The sequence below is a fragment of the Passer domesticus genome, chromosome 1, assembly GCF_036417665.1.
Source record: "Passer domesticus isolate bPasDom1 chromosome 1, bPasDom1.hap1, whole genome shotgun sequence".
NCBI classification, from domain to species: Eukaryota; Metazoa; Chordata; class Aves; order Passeriformes; family Passeridae; genus Passer; species Passer domesticus.
Window position 1 is genome coordinate 136,339,073 of NC_087474.1, and position 13,790 is coordinate 136,352,862.

At 42.4% G+C, this 13,790-nt stretch overlaps 1 protein-coding gene across 1 annotated transcript; it reads right to left on the reverse strand.

The window, feature by feature from the left end:
- Nucleotides 1-1,100: 1,100 nt before the first annotated feature.
- On the reverse strand, nt 1,101-13,095 carry TMEM64 (transmembrane protein 64). The gene is made up of 3 exons (XM_064391163.1): nt 12,217-13,095; nt 6,530-6,685; nt 1,101-3,759 (listed from the first exon to the last, which is right to left on the reverse strand). The coding sequence occupies exons 1-3, from the start codon at nt 12,982-12,984 to the stop codon at nt 3,565-3,567; spliced, it is 1,119 nt and encodes a 372-aa protein (XP_064247233.1). The 5' UTR covers nt 12,985-13,095; the 3' UTR covers nt 1,101-3,564.
- Between the last annotated feature and the right edge of the window lie 695 nt (nt 13,096-13,790).

A 13,790-nucleotide genomic window follows, 5' to 3' on the forward strand; every position in this document is an offset into this window, starting at 1 on the left:
CCAGGACTGGAGAGGACAGAGACAAGCTGCTTTGCACAGCACAGCCAGAATTTGCATCAGCTTTCCTTCTGCAATCGATTCATATCCCCTCATGCCCAAACCATCATCTTACACAGACAGGACTAGTACCAGATTTGAATTATTGTGAGAAAGCCTGTCACAGAGCTACCCAAGTTCTTTACTTGGGCTATTAAAAACTGCCACAGTGTGAATGGGAACATTTCTATTTCATCTTACACATCGTATCCTAGATTATTCGCAAGACAACTGATGACTCCAGTTATCTCAATGAGTCAAAATCCAAATTTTATCAGTCTCAGGTGGAAAGCTGAAAATGAATGCAAAGGATCCGGTATGGGACAAAAGCCACACACAATCTAAGAGCAGCTTTCCATTCTTCAAACTTGGCCTCAGCAATGCTTGACCAAGTTATTGTGCAAAAATAAGTATGAAAAGAGTATATAAAGCTCTGGGATTAAAAAAAGGATTTTCTCAGAGATGTTTAGTCTAAAGTTAAATTTTGACAAATTTACTGCACAGTTGCACTTACCACACGGCAGAAGAAAAACCGGTGCCACGCAGCTGAGAGTCTTTCTTTATGACCTACCCTTTAGGTATCTTTCATATACAAAAAGCAGAACTGCCACTATCATGACAACCCAGAAAATATTCTTGCCACATTCTGTTTAAACTAGATTCATATCTTTGTGGGTTTTAACTAGACTAGGTAGGGAGCCTATCTTAACAAAATAGTAATTACATCAATTTTGCTACTGTTATGCTCAGAAATATCAATCCTCTTGCAGTTTTGTAGCATGTTTCTCATAAGCACATGTATGCTTATTCTTCTATCAAAAAGGCAGCTGCAAATACCAAACTTTTGAAGCACCTAATAGAATTAAGCATATATTTAGTTAAACAAAAGTAAAAATCAAGTCTATTTCCCTTGTCAGTAACTCCCCACCCAGGGAATTCATCCTTAAAGTCTAACTTGTTTCTCCTTTGATGCAGACAATTATCTTTGTATGGCTGCATAAAGATGAGAATCCACTGCACCTTCTTTCCAACTACATCATAGCAACTTAAACATTTAATACATATTCCTTTAAAGAAATTTGAGTGAATTTATTGTATAAAATTATGATTGGCATGGTACAGAAAAGTTCCTTTTAATGCACATTTCCCATTAACTTGTACACAAATATTACAAGTATCAAGCAAAATGCAAAAGTCTTAAGAACTAATTCCATACTACAAAAGTGTTCACATAGTGAAGTTACTCTGGTTACAAAATGTCATGGAAATAAAAGCACTTCAAAATACATATTTGGGAAATGTTTCAAATAATCAACACAACCTTAAGTTAGTTAAAAAATGCAAAGAAAGAGCTACCCTCTTCAAAACACTATTGTTCATTTGGCAAGATAGAGCAAAGTTCAGATCAGTTCACTGAAGGACTGTTCTTCACAAGAAACAAACAAAAAAAACCCTTTAGTTAAGAAAGGACTCAATTATTCAATTATACTATGATGACAAATAACGCCATCAAGAAGTTATCTGGCTCTCTTGTTTTCACACAGGAGCTGTCAGAGGCAGAGATGTGTAAATGAACACTTCCAGGTAGATACAGATTGCCTTTTCAAAAACCAACCAACCAATCAAAACTGAACCCAAAACCAAATGAAACCAAACCAGACAAAAACCAAAACAAAAACCCCAAAACACAACCCAACCAAAAAAAAAAAAAAAACCCACAACAAAACAAACCAAGCCCCTAAACAACAGAAAGGAGACAATCTGAACTTTGTTGCTTTCATTGACCTAGCTCAGTTCTTTAGGGCACAGGACCCAAGAACACCATTCTGCAAAGGATAGGCATTTGAGGAACAAAATGGAACTCCGCAGGAAGGAACGCGCAGATGTTTGGTTACGCGAGTGCTGCGCGTCCTCTCAGTAAGGCTGCCAGAGGCTGTCACATCTCTGCTTCCCAAAGGCCTTGAAGACCCACTAGTCTCACAAAAATGCATCGACTCTGCAACCTTACAAAAAGGAGGCACAATCATACTGTTAGAAAACAACATAAAATTTTGAAGACTGAAAGCATCCTTAAAAAGTCACATAAAATAACTACAAAAGAAGCTATACTTTACATTATTTTTTGTACCAGATGACTTGCGTGTGTTTGAGCCACTGAACATTGGTATGTATATCTACATGAAACTCACACATACAGAACATTGTGTTCAGGAATTATTGTTTTCTTTTAGACACACACATAAGTTACCGCCAGGTTATCCAGTCTATTTAATGCAGTGAAAAACAGTCCACAGCAGGCGTAAAAGGAGCAGTATCCAATATAGTTTGTCTTGCAAAAATGGAGTCAGAATTCCTGAGTCTCAGAGACATTGCTGTCCTCTCCATTACTGGATTATTTCTTTTTCCAAGGAGAACCTCTAGTTTTCGTTTCTTCACTCTAATGAAATTTGTAATAGATTGCATCTTTTAAAAAATGTAAAACTAGTACAAAAAATGTGCCAACCAAAGTGAATTTTTAAAGCTTTTTAAGGGGAGAGGGGATTCATTTACAAAATAAAGGCCACCTTCTTGTAAAATTAGTACTGCTAATGTCCCATCATTCTGTTTAGAGCAGAGACTTAGCTCCCTGTTCTAGAAGCCTTACCATATGCAGTCATGTGAGCTGAAAAACTTCATCCTTTTAACAATTAAAAATATCATATATAGGACTAATGTGGAACAGCCCTTTGTTACAATCACCAAGGTGGCAAAACCAATTAAGTGTCATTCAAATAGTCATTGTAATCTAACTTCTGCATTTTCCCTTGTACTTTGCATATTACACAGTGTAACTTAAAATGTAATTTAAGAGCACTTCAGTCCCACAATGTAGGATTTAAGCTTGTGTGAATACATTTGCATGGCTCTGCAACATTTGTAATGACTTAGAAAAATACATTCAACCAAAACTTTATATAGGGTTCTATTTTTTTTTTAAATCAAAAATGAAGAAAAAGCCAAATGGTCCCATCATTAGCTAAATAATACACTTCAAGTTCTGGAAGCAATTCCAAAGCAAAAGCACATTCAAGAATAACATACACTGAATTGTATACTTTCTCATTCACCTTTATCAGTAATAAAATTCTACTGTATATAATTATTTAGCTTTATAAATAATGCTAAGCAGAAAAATATTTACCTCTGTGCTACTTTTTTGTTTATAGAAGCATTTCTCAGTTTATAGGAGCAAAGGAAAAAAACCTACTTAAAGTGCAGATTACAGGCCATGACAGGCATAATAAATGACCAAAGGTGCAGCCAAATTTGCATTTACATCTTAAGTTACTTTGCCATCTTCCTTGTCTTGCAAGAAGTCACCCCATGTGCAATTAAAGAGCTGGTCGGTTGGTTTGTGCCACAGTACAACCTGTAATCACTTGTAATTTTTTTAAGTCCATTTCAATTGTCCATAGATACTTCTAGGCAAGGTTCAAGATATTTCTAGCTCAGGTTCACAAAACCTTACTTAGTCATTAATACTTGACATCAGACAATATTGACACCCCCTCCAGAGAATGCTACTGTCCTCTTGCTGCAGTATGTGGTTGAGCCATTGATGCTTGGCTGAGTGTCTTTAACAAGCGATGTCTTCATTTCCATCTCACACGCTACAATCGCTGCATTGAGTTCCACTTGAGCCCGGTGAACGACATAAAACGAGAGTCCTATGCTTATGACAATCTGCAAATAAAACAAGAGTGTTGTAGGCTCCACAGGCTCTGGGAATGAATACAAAGCAACTGATCTGAATGAAACAAAAAGTTGTCAATGTAAAGATTCATGAAGGCATCTGTAGACTCAAAGCTTCACAGGCAAGACACTGGAAGGGAGATGAACTTAGCCCCTGAGTAGCTCTCAATCTATATATGCTAACAATGTAACCAGCATATCAGATAATAAACATCACACAGAACTTAAAATATTTATATACATTGAAAAGATAAGTTTCTTTCTTTCTGTTGAACTCCATATACTTGTTATAAAACAATTGTTTCACCTTCTCTCTTCAATAAAACCCCAGTCAAGTTTTTAGCTGAGATCCTCCTTAGGAAAAAAAAAATAAACACAAAATCTTCAAATAAAAATCGAGGTGTCTCATAGTGAGAGTCCCTTTGAAAGAAGCAAGCTCCTCTGCCTTTTTAAAAGATCTAGCTGGAATCTGCAGCTTCCTTTCAAAAAGGCAAAGGAGTTATATTATTTAAAGCAGAACCTAGAGTTCTGAGTCTAAAACCTGAACTTCATTACTAACTGTACGGCTATTTTCTTTAACATTGAGGACTATTGCTTAAAACACCTGTCAGCATGGCAGACAGTGCTGGAAATATCACTAAGACAACTGACAAGTATGACAAGTATGAGCACAGGCCAACTGCAGCTGGAAGGCACCCTGGCAGTCTCTAGCCCAACCAGCTGCTCAGAGCAGGGCTGGCTGTAAGATCAGAACAGAACTTTTGTCCAGTCAGGTCCTGACAGCTGTAAAAGGATAGAGATTTCACCATTTGTGCACTCTGCTCCAGTGCTTGACTGTTGTTGTGGTGAAAATGATGCTCCTCACCAATTTACGTTACACATTTTAAAAGCTGGCTAATGTAAGATTCACAATGATATTATAGACACTTATTTTTGAATAGATAGGAAACTTTCTATTCTAGAAGCTTACCCAAATATTTAAATTTGTTTTGGTTTAGAAATATCACTACCAGTAACCCAGTTCCCTAGATAAATAACTTTTTAAACATACATATATATATACATACATACATAGACAACCATGAAATGTGAAGGATTTTCAAAGCTATTTACTAAATCAAAGTCCCATCAAAGCTCATCCAGGCAAAGCACTCAGCAAACGCTGGAGAGACAGTGGGAGAATGCAAATAATTTCTCCACTAAAGGCCTCCCCTTCAGTTATTCAGTCACGTCCCAAGGACTGCACTCAAGAAGGTTAGTACTCCTTTTAAAATATTCAGGCTATCCAGCTACCACTCACCTGAGCAACACTTATGTTACAACCTATATAATCTGCAAAGGAGAGTCAAGGTCAATTTAAAAAAACTAAATATATAAATGGGGGAAAAAAAAGGAAAAGGCCACTAAAAACTACTACCCTGGAAATAACATTTCATGACTAAAATAATAGTTGATCAAGAAACCATTTATTTTCTCTTTGATCTATCAAAACTATCTACGCCACACTTATGAAGCCATGTTTCATGAAAGCTACAAATTATATAGCTTCTATTTGCATTCAGTAGAAATAGTTCTATTAAAGAGCACACAAATTTCAGGGCAAGGGAGGAAGGTGTGTTTAAAATGGTCCTAGTCTTAGTTTTCTGTGTTAGCATTGTTAAACATCAGCTTTATGACTGTAAAAACTGAGGAACAGAAATTACTGCAGTACCGACTGAAAGTCTGCAAACCATGGTAATTGTTAGTCAAACACAGCTTGAAGTACTATCACTGTCAGAGAAGGTTTTAATATATAATATAATGCAGAAATACCCATAACCTCTCTGCTCATAATGGTCTCACACTTAAGGCTTACACCCAAAATTTACTGATGAATTATCTCAAGAGCTAAGGTCATGTAAAAGTACTTGATATACCTCTCTCATTAATTTACTCACTTGTAAAATTAGAATATTCTAATTTAGCCATTAGGGAAATAGTACTCTACAGCATTTTTAGTATCCTGAATACCTATGCAAAATGGGTATGCTGAGTGCTAACAGTGAACAGCACACATGTCCTGGGCCTACACACACACAAGCTTTTGTGTAGGCGTGGTTTAACAAGTCTAAAATTTAGCAGATTACCCTTGAAGGCAAGTGTTTTTCTGGATTTTTAGTCCAGAGCAGGGCCAATCAGTTCCAAGAAAAAGAAAAGCCATAATCTGGGGAACTTCTCTGCCTCAGCTAGCTAAAAAAAAACCTAAGTAAAAGCTCTAAGGAGAGCTCTTCCGCTGTCCATGCTGCAGACAACACAATCCATAAGAGAGAATTCTGGGGAGCAAGTGCAGTTTCTAAACACAAACTGCATGCTTCTTTCCCCTCCTTTGCTCTCAGAACCAGTCTTGAATGTGCCAAACTTAATATTCAGCATAAAACGAGCAGTCCAACAAATCTTCCAGATAATTCAGTTGATAGTAACAGAGATCTAATTAAGAACAGCTCTAACACTGAGAGCCTTAAAATTCAGCATAAAGTCATCCTAGGACAGCAAGAGAAGAAAACTTACTGAAAACTGTATCAGAAAAAGAGAACACTGAGTAAGTTCTGCTTCATGTTATGATGAGGTGTGAGAGAATTACACTTTTGTCAGAGCATAAAACAAAATCTAAAGAAATCAGTACACTCGGAGGCCATTTTTCTGGGTATCTAGCAGTCAGCAGAAATCACAGAGACAGACAGTGCCGTTACCAAGGTCTATGAAAGCAGTTATTTTAACTGACCTGTAAACCGAATACAAAATAGCCACTAACACTTTGTTCTGCAATCACGTCCTCCATGGTGCGCAAGGTGGTGCCCAAGTACGAGTTCAGGAGCTGAGTAGGAAGCAGCCCGAGTGAAGAAGCCATCAGGTAGTTGGGTAGTGATAAATCTGTAATCTGAGTAAAAAGAGTAAGAAATCAAAAGCAGGTCCAAACACAATCTATGTGTACAAACAACCAGACTACCACTTCCTACAACCATCCCTGCAAAATCATGAAAGAATATCCTACATTCCTTCAGTGAAACTTTGATTCATGCACAGGGGGACCACAGTAGAATGATACAGTATGTATATAGTTTTCATCTGACCTTTTTAAAGTTACTAGGTTTGATTTCTTTTCACCTCATATTACACAACATCTCTGTGCAACAGTCATTAACTAGGGATGCAATTACACCGTTCACTGAAGATATTTTTTTTTACCCGGTGAACAGAGTCCTTGGATTTATGAGAATTTAGTTGTGAGAAGAAATTATGTTATCAAATGTGAAAGTCTAACATAAAAATCTATCTGTTTTGCATTTTACGTATATGGCAAATAATACAAGGGGTATGTTCAAAATGTCACCGTTTTAAATAGGACCCAGGTAAACAGAATAGCAGATACAAATTGTCTGTGCTGGGCAAGTTATGAGCTTATTAAGAGACACATGTCTTTCAGTGATCCCTATGAGCAACATCCATCTATACCTATACTGATATATAAGAGTATCATTAAGATTGTCTACTAAAGGTATTTTGCATCTCACTTCAATTAGTGAATGAAATAGTACACACAGCTATAGGTTTTATTAATTTCTCTGGAGAAAACACTAAGTACACTTTGGTATTTTCTTCTCTTTGCTGGGAAGTTTCTGTTCTGCGTCAATAGGTGCACGTACAAGCTTACATGGGAAAAAAGTACACAGTACCAGCTAAATTAGTATCAGCAGCCACTGGGAAATATTAAAGGCAAGCATCATGAGATCAAATGATATTTACACAAGAAAAAAGAAAACAAGAGGAAACTGGATTAAAAATGAGTATAAAAACAATGATTTTGAAAACGAGCAGTCCAACAAATCTTCCAGATAATTCAGTTGATAGTAACAGAGATCTAATTAAGAACAGCTCTAACACTGAGAGCCTGCATGGAAATTATTGACCTTGCCAGTTTTGTACAATGTTGAAGACCAAAGAATAGCAGCAATGTTACTCATTTCATCATGCTATTCTTAAAATAAACTTTAGTTACTGTGAAAGTCACAGTGCTGAATTCTCAGAGCTCTAACCACCATCAGTGGAAAGTTTTTGGGAGGAAGGGCAATGGAGGAGCAGAATGCAATGAAGCATAAAGATTAAAAATAATTCACTGGAACAAGATCCAATAAGCCATTTCCAAACTTCACACTGCATATTATACTTCCCACAGACTGAAATATATACCAGCACCACAAATATTATATTTCCTTCTCTAGACAAGATTAATTTAGATTTATAATGAAAAAGGATTACATAATGATGTCAGAACTTCACATCTGACCAGTACTTTCAAAATACTTTTCTAAGCATTGTTGTAATCTGGGCCATGTAACAAGAATGCATAGTGCAAAGTTCCCATATTGCCAAGGGAATGAAGGAGCTGCTATTAAAAGTTTCTGAAATACTAACGCAGAGGCAAGATTTGCTAAGTAGGACACTATCATTACATCTAATGGAGCTGGGAAACTTCCCAAAGATTGCTTTAACACTCCTGGCACCTCTCTCATTTCTGTAGATCTATTAAGGACACTTCAGTTGCAGAGCAACATGTCTGCAGACCTGGATGAGTCCGGAAACAACTGGACCTCCTGGGTCAGGAGAGAGATTGTTTCCAAGGGAAGGGGAGACTGCCCCAGTGGATACACTTAATTGCAGCTTGTGCTTCCCACTGCAATGAAAGCTAAGGAGAGGGTCAAAAAAAAATTGTGATGTCCTTTTTAACTGAACTGTAGGTTTAGAGCTACAGTTGTATCCCTTTCCGCAGAATGCACAGGAAGTGGACAGCATCCCTGCCTAAGAAACTTCAGAAATCATCAATAAAACTTACAGCTTTCCATATTCTTCTTTCTAGGAACTTTACCTGTTCTATGAACCTGACAAACTTGTATGCCAGGCTGCCTAACAGAGCCTACCAGGGCTCTGTTTCTCATGAAAGCTCAAGCCAGCAAAAATTAACCCTGAAATCCCAAACCAAGCACAGATGCAATTGTGTTATGGGCCATAACAGAAATGCATTTAAATTGGATTCAAATACAATTAAGAACTACATAATTGCACTGATAAAAATAGCCAGAAACCCTCCTCTCCCATTAAGCCTTGGATGGGCTTTGTCCTGTGGAACTTTTGAGCATTCTTTGCAGCTGACACCTTTGGTTCAGCACTGTCAAGGAATAAAAGCTTCTGTGAAATCTTTGCTGGGGGCTCCCATGCCTTTAAGGACTGCAGCACAATTTCTCTTCCCTCTGTGTTTCATATTAGGTAGGCTTAGTGACCAAGGATAACTCTGGTGTTTTTTTCCTCAAAAAAAAGCCCAAAATTCAAATCCCCCAGAAGCACCTCTTCCCACCCCCCAAAAAAAGCCAACACTACTCCCTAAAAAAAATCCCAGTAATACAAAAAACCAAACCAGCTGCCAACTTTCCAACAAGCAGAGGAAGCAGTGTGCATGTTCTTGCAAAGCAGGTACCATTTCTTCAACTCTGACTTCATTCTATGCATTTCTGAACCCAGAAGTGCACACTTGAACACTCAGATTTTTAATCAGATTCTTTCATGTAATATTCCTGTTAAAGAGAGTATGAAATCCCATCTAACCTACATCTGGCACTACAAATAACCAGGCTGCACAAATCTCACTCCAAGAACAAACTCGTGGGAAGGAGATGATAACCTGCATACCAGGCCTCCTTACAGACCTGCCTTCAAAACACTCCAGAGCTGGCAAGGTGAGAGAGCTGTGAGTGGGCAAACACATCAGTAAGAGCTATCAACCCCAGCAGCCCAGGCCACTCTGGCATCGGGAGTGACAATTAAGCAAAACTTAAAAGGGAAATACAAACATACTTTCAGTTAGCAAGTGCTATATTCCAGAAAGGCAAGCAAATGCTTTACCTCGCCCCTCTACTACCAGCAGAACAACCGCTCAAGAAGCAAGATCTTCAAATCTCGCTAATGAGACACTAAGGAATTTGTGTTAATTTTCTTCTTGTGCTGTTTCAATTGATATGATTCCCTCACTAATCAAAACCTAAGAAGCTCTTCCATCTTTCTCTACACCCATTACAAGTCAACCTCCCGAAAGCCCTCAGCAGATGGTACATGCCACCGAACGAGTGCTTGTAGAGATCATTTAATCCCAGCCCTGCTCACATCAAGGTTATGCCTCTCCCTGAACCTCATATGTCACTTCCTTCCTTCTCTCTCATTTAAGTATTCTCAGTATCTCCAGTTTACTTTAAAATACCCACATAGAAAACATGCATAGACCAGACCACTGGAAAGATAAAGATGTGTACTTTTTCTTAAGTTCACTCTTGTTTAAAAATTAATCCTTTTAAAATTCATTGCTGAAGTTGCTAGCATGTGGAAGCTTAAGCTTAAAATGAGTGAGATTTCAAGGAAATGACAGCTCGGTCTGTGGAGGCAGAAAACTGTATTTTTTACGTAACTTAAATTTGACTCAAAATGAGAAAATGTCTTGAATTCCTAGATTTGTATGCATCCCTTTTTGGTGATCTAGTAGCTCATATTAAATGTTCGCAGTGAAAAACTGAGTATACACTGCTTTATTTGACTATGCTATACGATAGTAAACCAGGAGTAATAAACATAACCAAACTAAAATTAGCAAAAAAATCCAAGTTACTTGGCATAACTCAAGCATCTGGTTTCATCTCATTTCCTATCTATTATTTTAACACTGAAACCATCCACTTGGAAATAAAATTATTTAGCCTGCAGAATACGGAGAACACAAACCACAATGATTTACAGCATCATTTTAATATTGAACTGGCCCGAATACTCTGCTGAGTTGTGTTTCCAACAGAAGGGCTATGCCAAGAAGGAAATAATTTTAACTTGGTAATTCTCTGGTCTGTTGTTCAGATCCAATACTACTCTGTATCATCTGCTGACTACTTCAAGTGACTTCCCAAAACTGTGAACAACCAGAGCACAACAGCTCTCCCCACTTTAGGAGGGTCACAACACAGCAGAAGCTTCATCTGCAACACTGGACCTTGGGCACCAGGAGGGACTCAGCTCTCCCAGCTGGACAGGTCAAGCTTCTTCAGTAATATAAGTAATATAAGTCTGCAGTAATATGGGTTAACAAATAAAATAGCAAAGGTTCAGCTGTTCAGTTTCTCATTCTTAACAAGAAAATTGTTAAAGCATTTCTTCAAAAGAAATTACAAGTTACTACAGTTCTTATGGGTAGAAATTACTGCTCCGGAGATGAATGCTCCAGTACACACAGTTTATACACATAAATTTAAAATATTTGGTGTGGAAGTTACACCCCAAAATTGCATGGATTAAATTTTACTTAAAAAACAAATTTGGTATTTGGTAACCTACTAATTGCAGCCAGATGACTGTCAAAATTAAGAAAATGCTTTGGAAGGGTACAGGATCAGGACTGTAGACAGAGTGGGCTATAAGAAAGTGGCAGACTAAAACATGTGTTTAGATAGCCACTTATGTTAAAGAACATACAAGTTACTGATAACATTTATTTAAAGTATTTCACTATCCAGTTCGCTTTGTTTTGACTTCACCGAGCTAGTACATACAACTGAGGCATAACACAGCCAAAACTAGATCCTTCAGACAAAGTACTCAGGAAGAAACGAGGGTCTGAAATTGTCATCAGCAGCACAACAACACTCAAACAAACCATCCTCCGTGTTCTTCTTTACTTTTTTCCTTTAAGATGATCAGAGACCAAATGAATGTGCCAATCTTCACCTAAGAGTAAAAAGAAAAGCAAGACTAACCCTTTTCCAGACTCAAGTTTACACTAACTTTCAGTGCCACTCCAGAGTACAGTCCCTTTCCAGGTCTAAGGCTACACGCTGCTCTGCCCAAAACCTGCAACCTGTCTTGTGTGCATGGACTTAACATCCCGTACGGATTTGCCAGATGCATGGTACAAACACCAGCCACATCGAGAAAGAATTTTAATCTGTCCACTTCTTTCTTTCCAATATGATTACTTATATTAAGTAGTTTAGGAATATGTGGCAAGAGCTTTCCTCAGCTCTTGCCATATTTTAAAGTGGACCACTTTAAAAGCACAGACACATCATAACTGTTGAGTTCTCCAGATTTCGCTATGCAGCACTTGGTCATTCTAGCACCAGAATATAGTTTTGAAAGACAAGAGAGCAACTCTAACACAATGCCAGTGAGCAAGGCATCTCAAACATCTGCCTGCTGTCCCTCTGCATGCACAGAAGAGCGGGGAGAGAGGGTTGTTTTACTGTTGCAAAAAGAGAGAGAAACCATGGCTTGCTCCCAGGAAAGGAGGCAACCTCCACCTATAGTACCGGCAGCCACTGTGCCGAAAGACATCCTTCCAGCACTTGTCTTCCTGGCCGCACAGCCCAGGCAGGGACTCACCGCGAACACGGCGTTCTGCAGCCCGAAGGGGATCAGCGTCAGCCGCGACAGAAACACCACCTTGAGGCCGCTGCCGCCCTCCACGACACGGACGATGGCACTGAGCGTCCCGCTGCCCTGGATCCTGGCCCGTGCCCAGCGGGACAGCAGCCGCTTGCAGGCCACGTGGGCGACAAAGGTGCCGACGAGGACGCCGAACACCATCAGCCCCATGCCCAGCACGAAGCCGTAGAGGTAGCCGGCAGCCACGTTGAGCAGGATGTAGCCCCAGCCGCACGGGAAGGACACGACGATGAAGCCCACGGTGAAGAGCAGCACGCCTGCCAGGCTGTCCAGGCTCTCGGCCCAGAGCAGCAGGTCCCGCAGGTACTGCCGCACCAGGGCCAGCGAGGCGAAGCAGACGGCGGCCAGGACGCACAGGCTGAAGCAGCTCTTGCACCAGCAGGTGCTCAGGAGGCAGCAGGAGCAGCGCCAGCCCCGGGCCTCGGCCAGCCCATGCCCGCCGCCGCCCGGCTCGGGCAGCTGGCAGAGCAGCAGCTCCGCGGGCGGCAGCCCGTCCTGGTCCGCGCAGGGCCCCAGCAGCAGCCCGCCGGCCCCCGCCGCCTCCGCCGGGACGAAGCCGATGGTGTCTCCGCTGCCGCCGCCTCCCGCCGCCGTCCCGGCGGCTCGGGACAGCCAGCGGCCCAGGTCCTGCCGAGCGCCCTGCGCCGCCGCCTGCTTCACGGCCCGGGAGAGGAGCTGCAGCGCCGCGGCCCCCGCGCCCAGCATCCCCCCGCCCCGCCGCCCGGCTCCAGCGCCGCCGAGCCGCGCAGCCCCTTCGCTCCCCGCCTCCCCACGCAGCCTGCGGGCAGGGGCGGCCGTTCCCTCATCGCCCCGCCATGGCCCGGCTGCCGAGCCCGGCCAAGGGCCGGGCGGGGGCGGGGAAGCGGCGGCGGGGAGGGCGGGGAGGAGGGGGCCGCGCTTCGCCGCCGCCCGGCGGGCGGAGGGGCCGGGGCGGCCTCCGCGCCGCCTCCCGCCTCGGCCGCGCCGCCGGGGCTGCGGCGTTAGACGGCGGCGGAGCCGCTCTCTCCGTCCCGGCAGTGGCAGCAGCGGCCCTGGCGGAGCGCGAGTCCCGGGGGGCGGCGGCGGCGGCAGCACCGGGGCTCCATCTCCCCGCGCTGGGCTCCCGCTCCGCTCCGGCAAGCGCCTTCTCGGAACGGCGGTGCCGATGTGGCAAGCCCAGGAGGGAGGAGGCCAGGCGAGGCTCCGGCGGCAGCAGCGCCCGGCCCCGCTGCGGGGCTCGGCGGCGGCGCCAAGGCTCCGCCTCCCGCCCCGCCCCGGGAGCGCCGCGCCGGCCGGGTGTGCCCCAGCGCGGCCCCGCCGCCAGCCCCGCCCGGGCCGCACGCCCCGTGGGCCCCGGTGCCCGCAGCCCGCATTCCCGGCGGAGCCTGACCCGCAGGGTTTGGAGAGAGGGAGCCGTGCTGGAAAGCGGGTTGTTTTCCGTCAGGGGAGCGCGGGGTTCAGGCATCGCTGACTGTACTGTGGTACCCTTGCGCTCCCTTGACCCGTCTCCTTCTCTTACGTGGGGGCTTTGT

Excerpts from the sequence above, each read along its gene's own strand:
- TMEM64 (XM_064391163.1), bottom strand. The coding sequence starts at position 12,984 with ATGCTGGGCGCGGGGGCCGCGGCGCTGCAGCTCCTCTCCCGGGCCGTG. Across the intron at positions 6,686-12,216 it reads TGCAGAACGCCGTGTTCGCG|ATTACAGATTTATCACTACC; the intron begins GTGAGTCCCTGC and ends CTTTTTACTCAG. Across the intron at positions 3,760-6,529 it reads ATTTTGTATTCGGTTTACAG|ATTGTCATAAGCATAGGACT; the intron begins GTCAGTTAAAAT and ends TTTTATTTGCAG.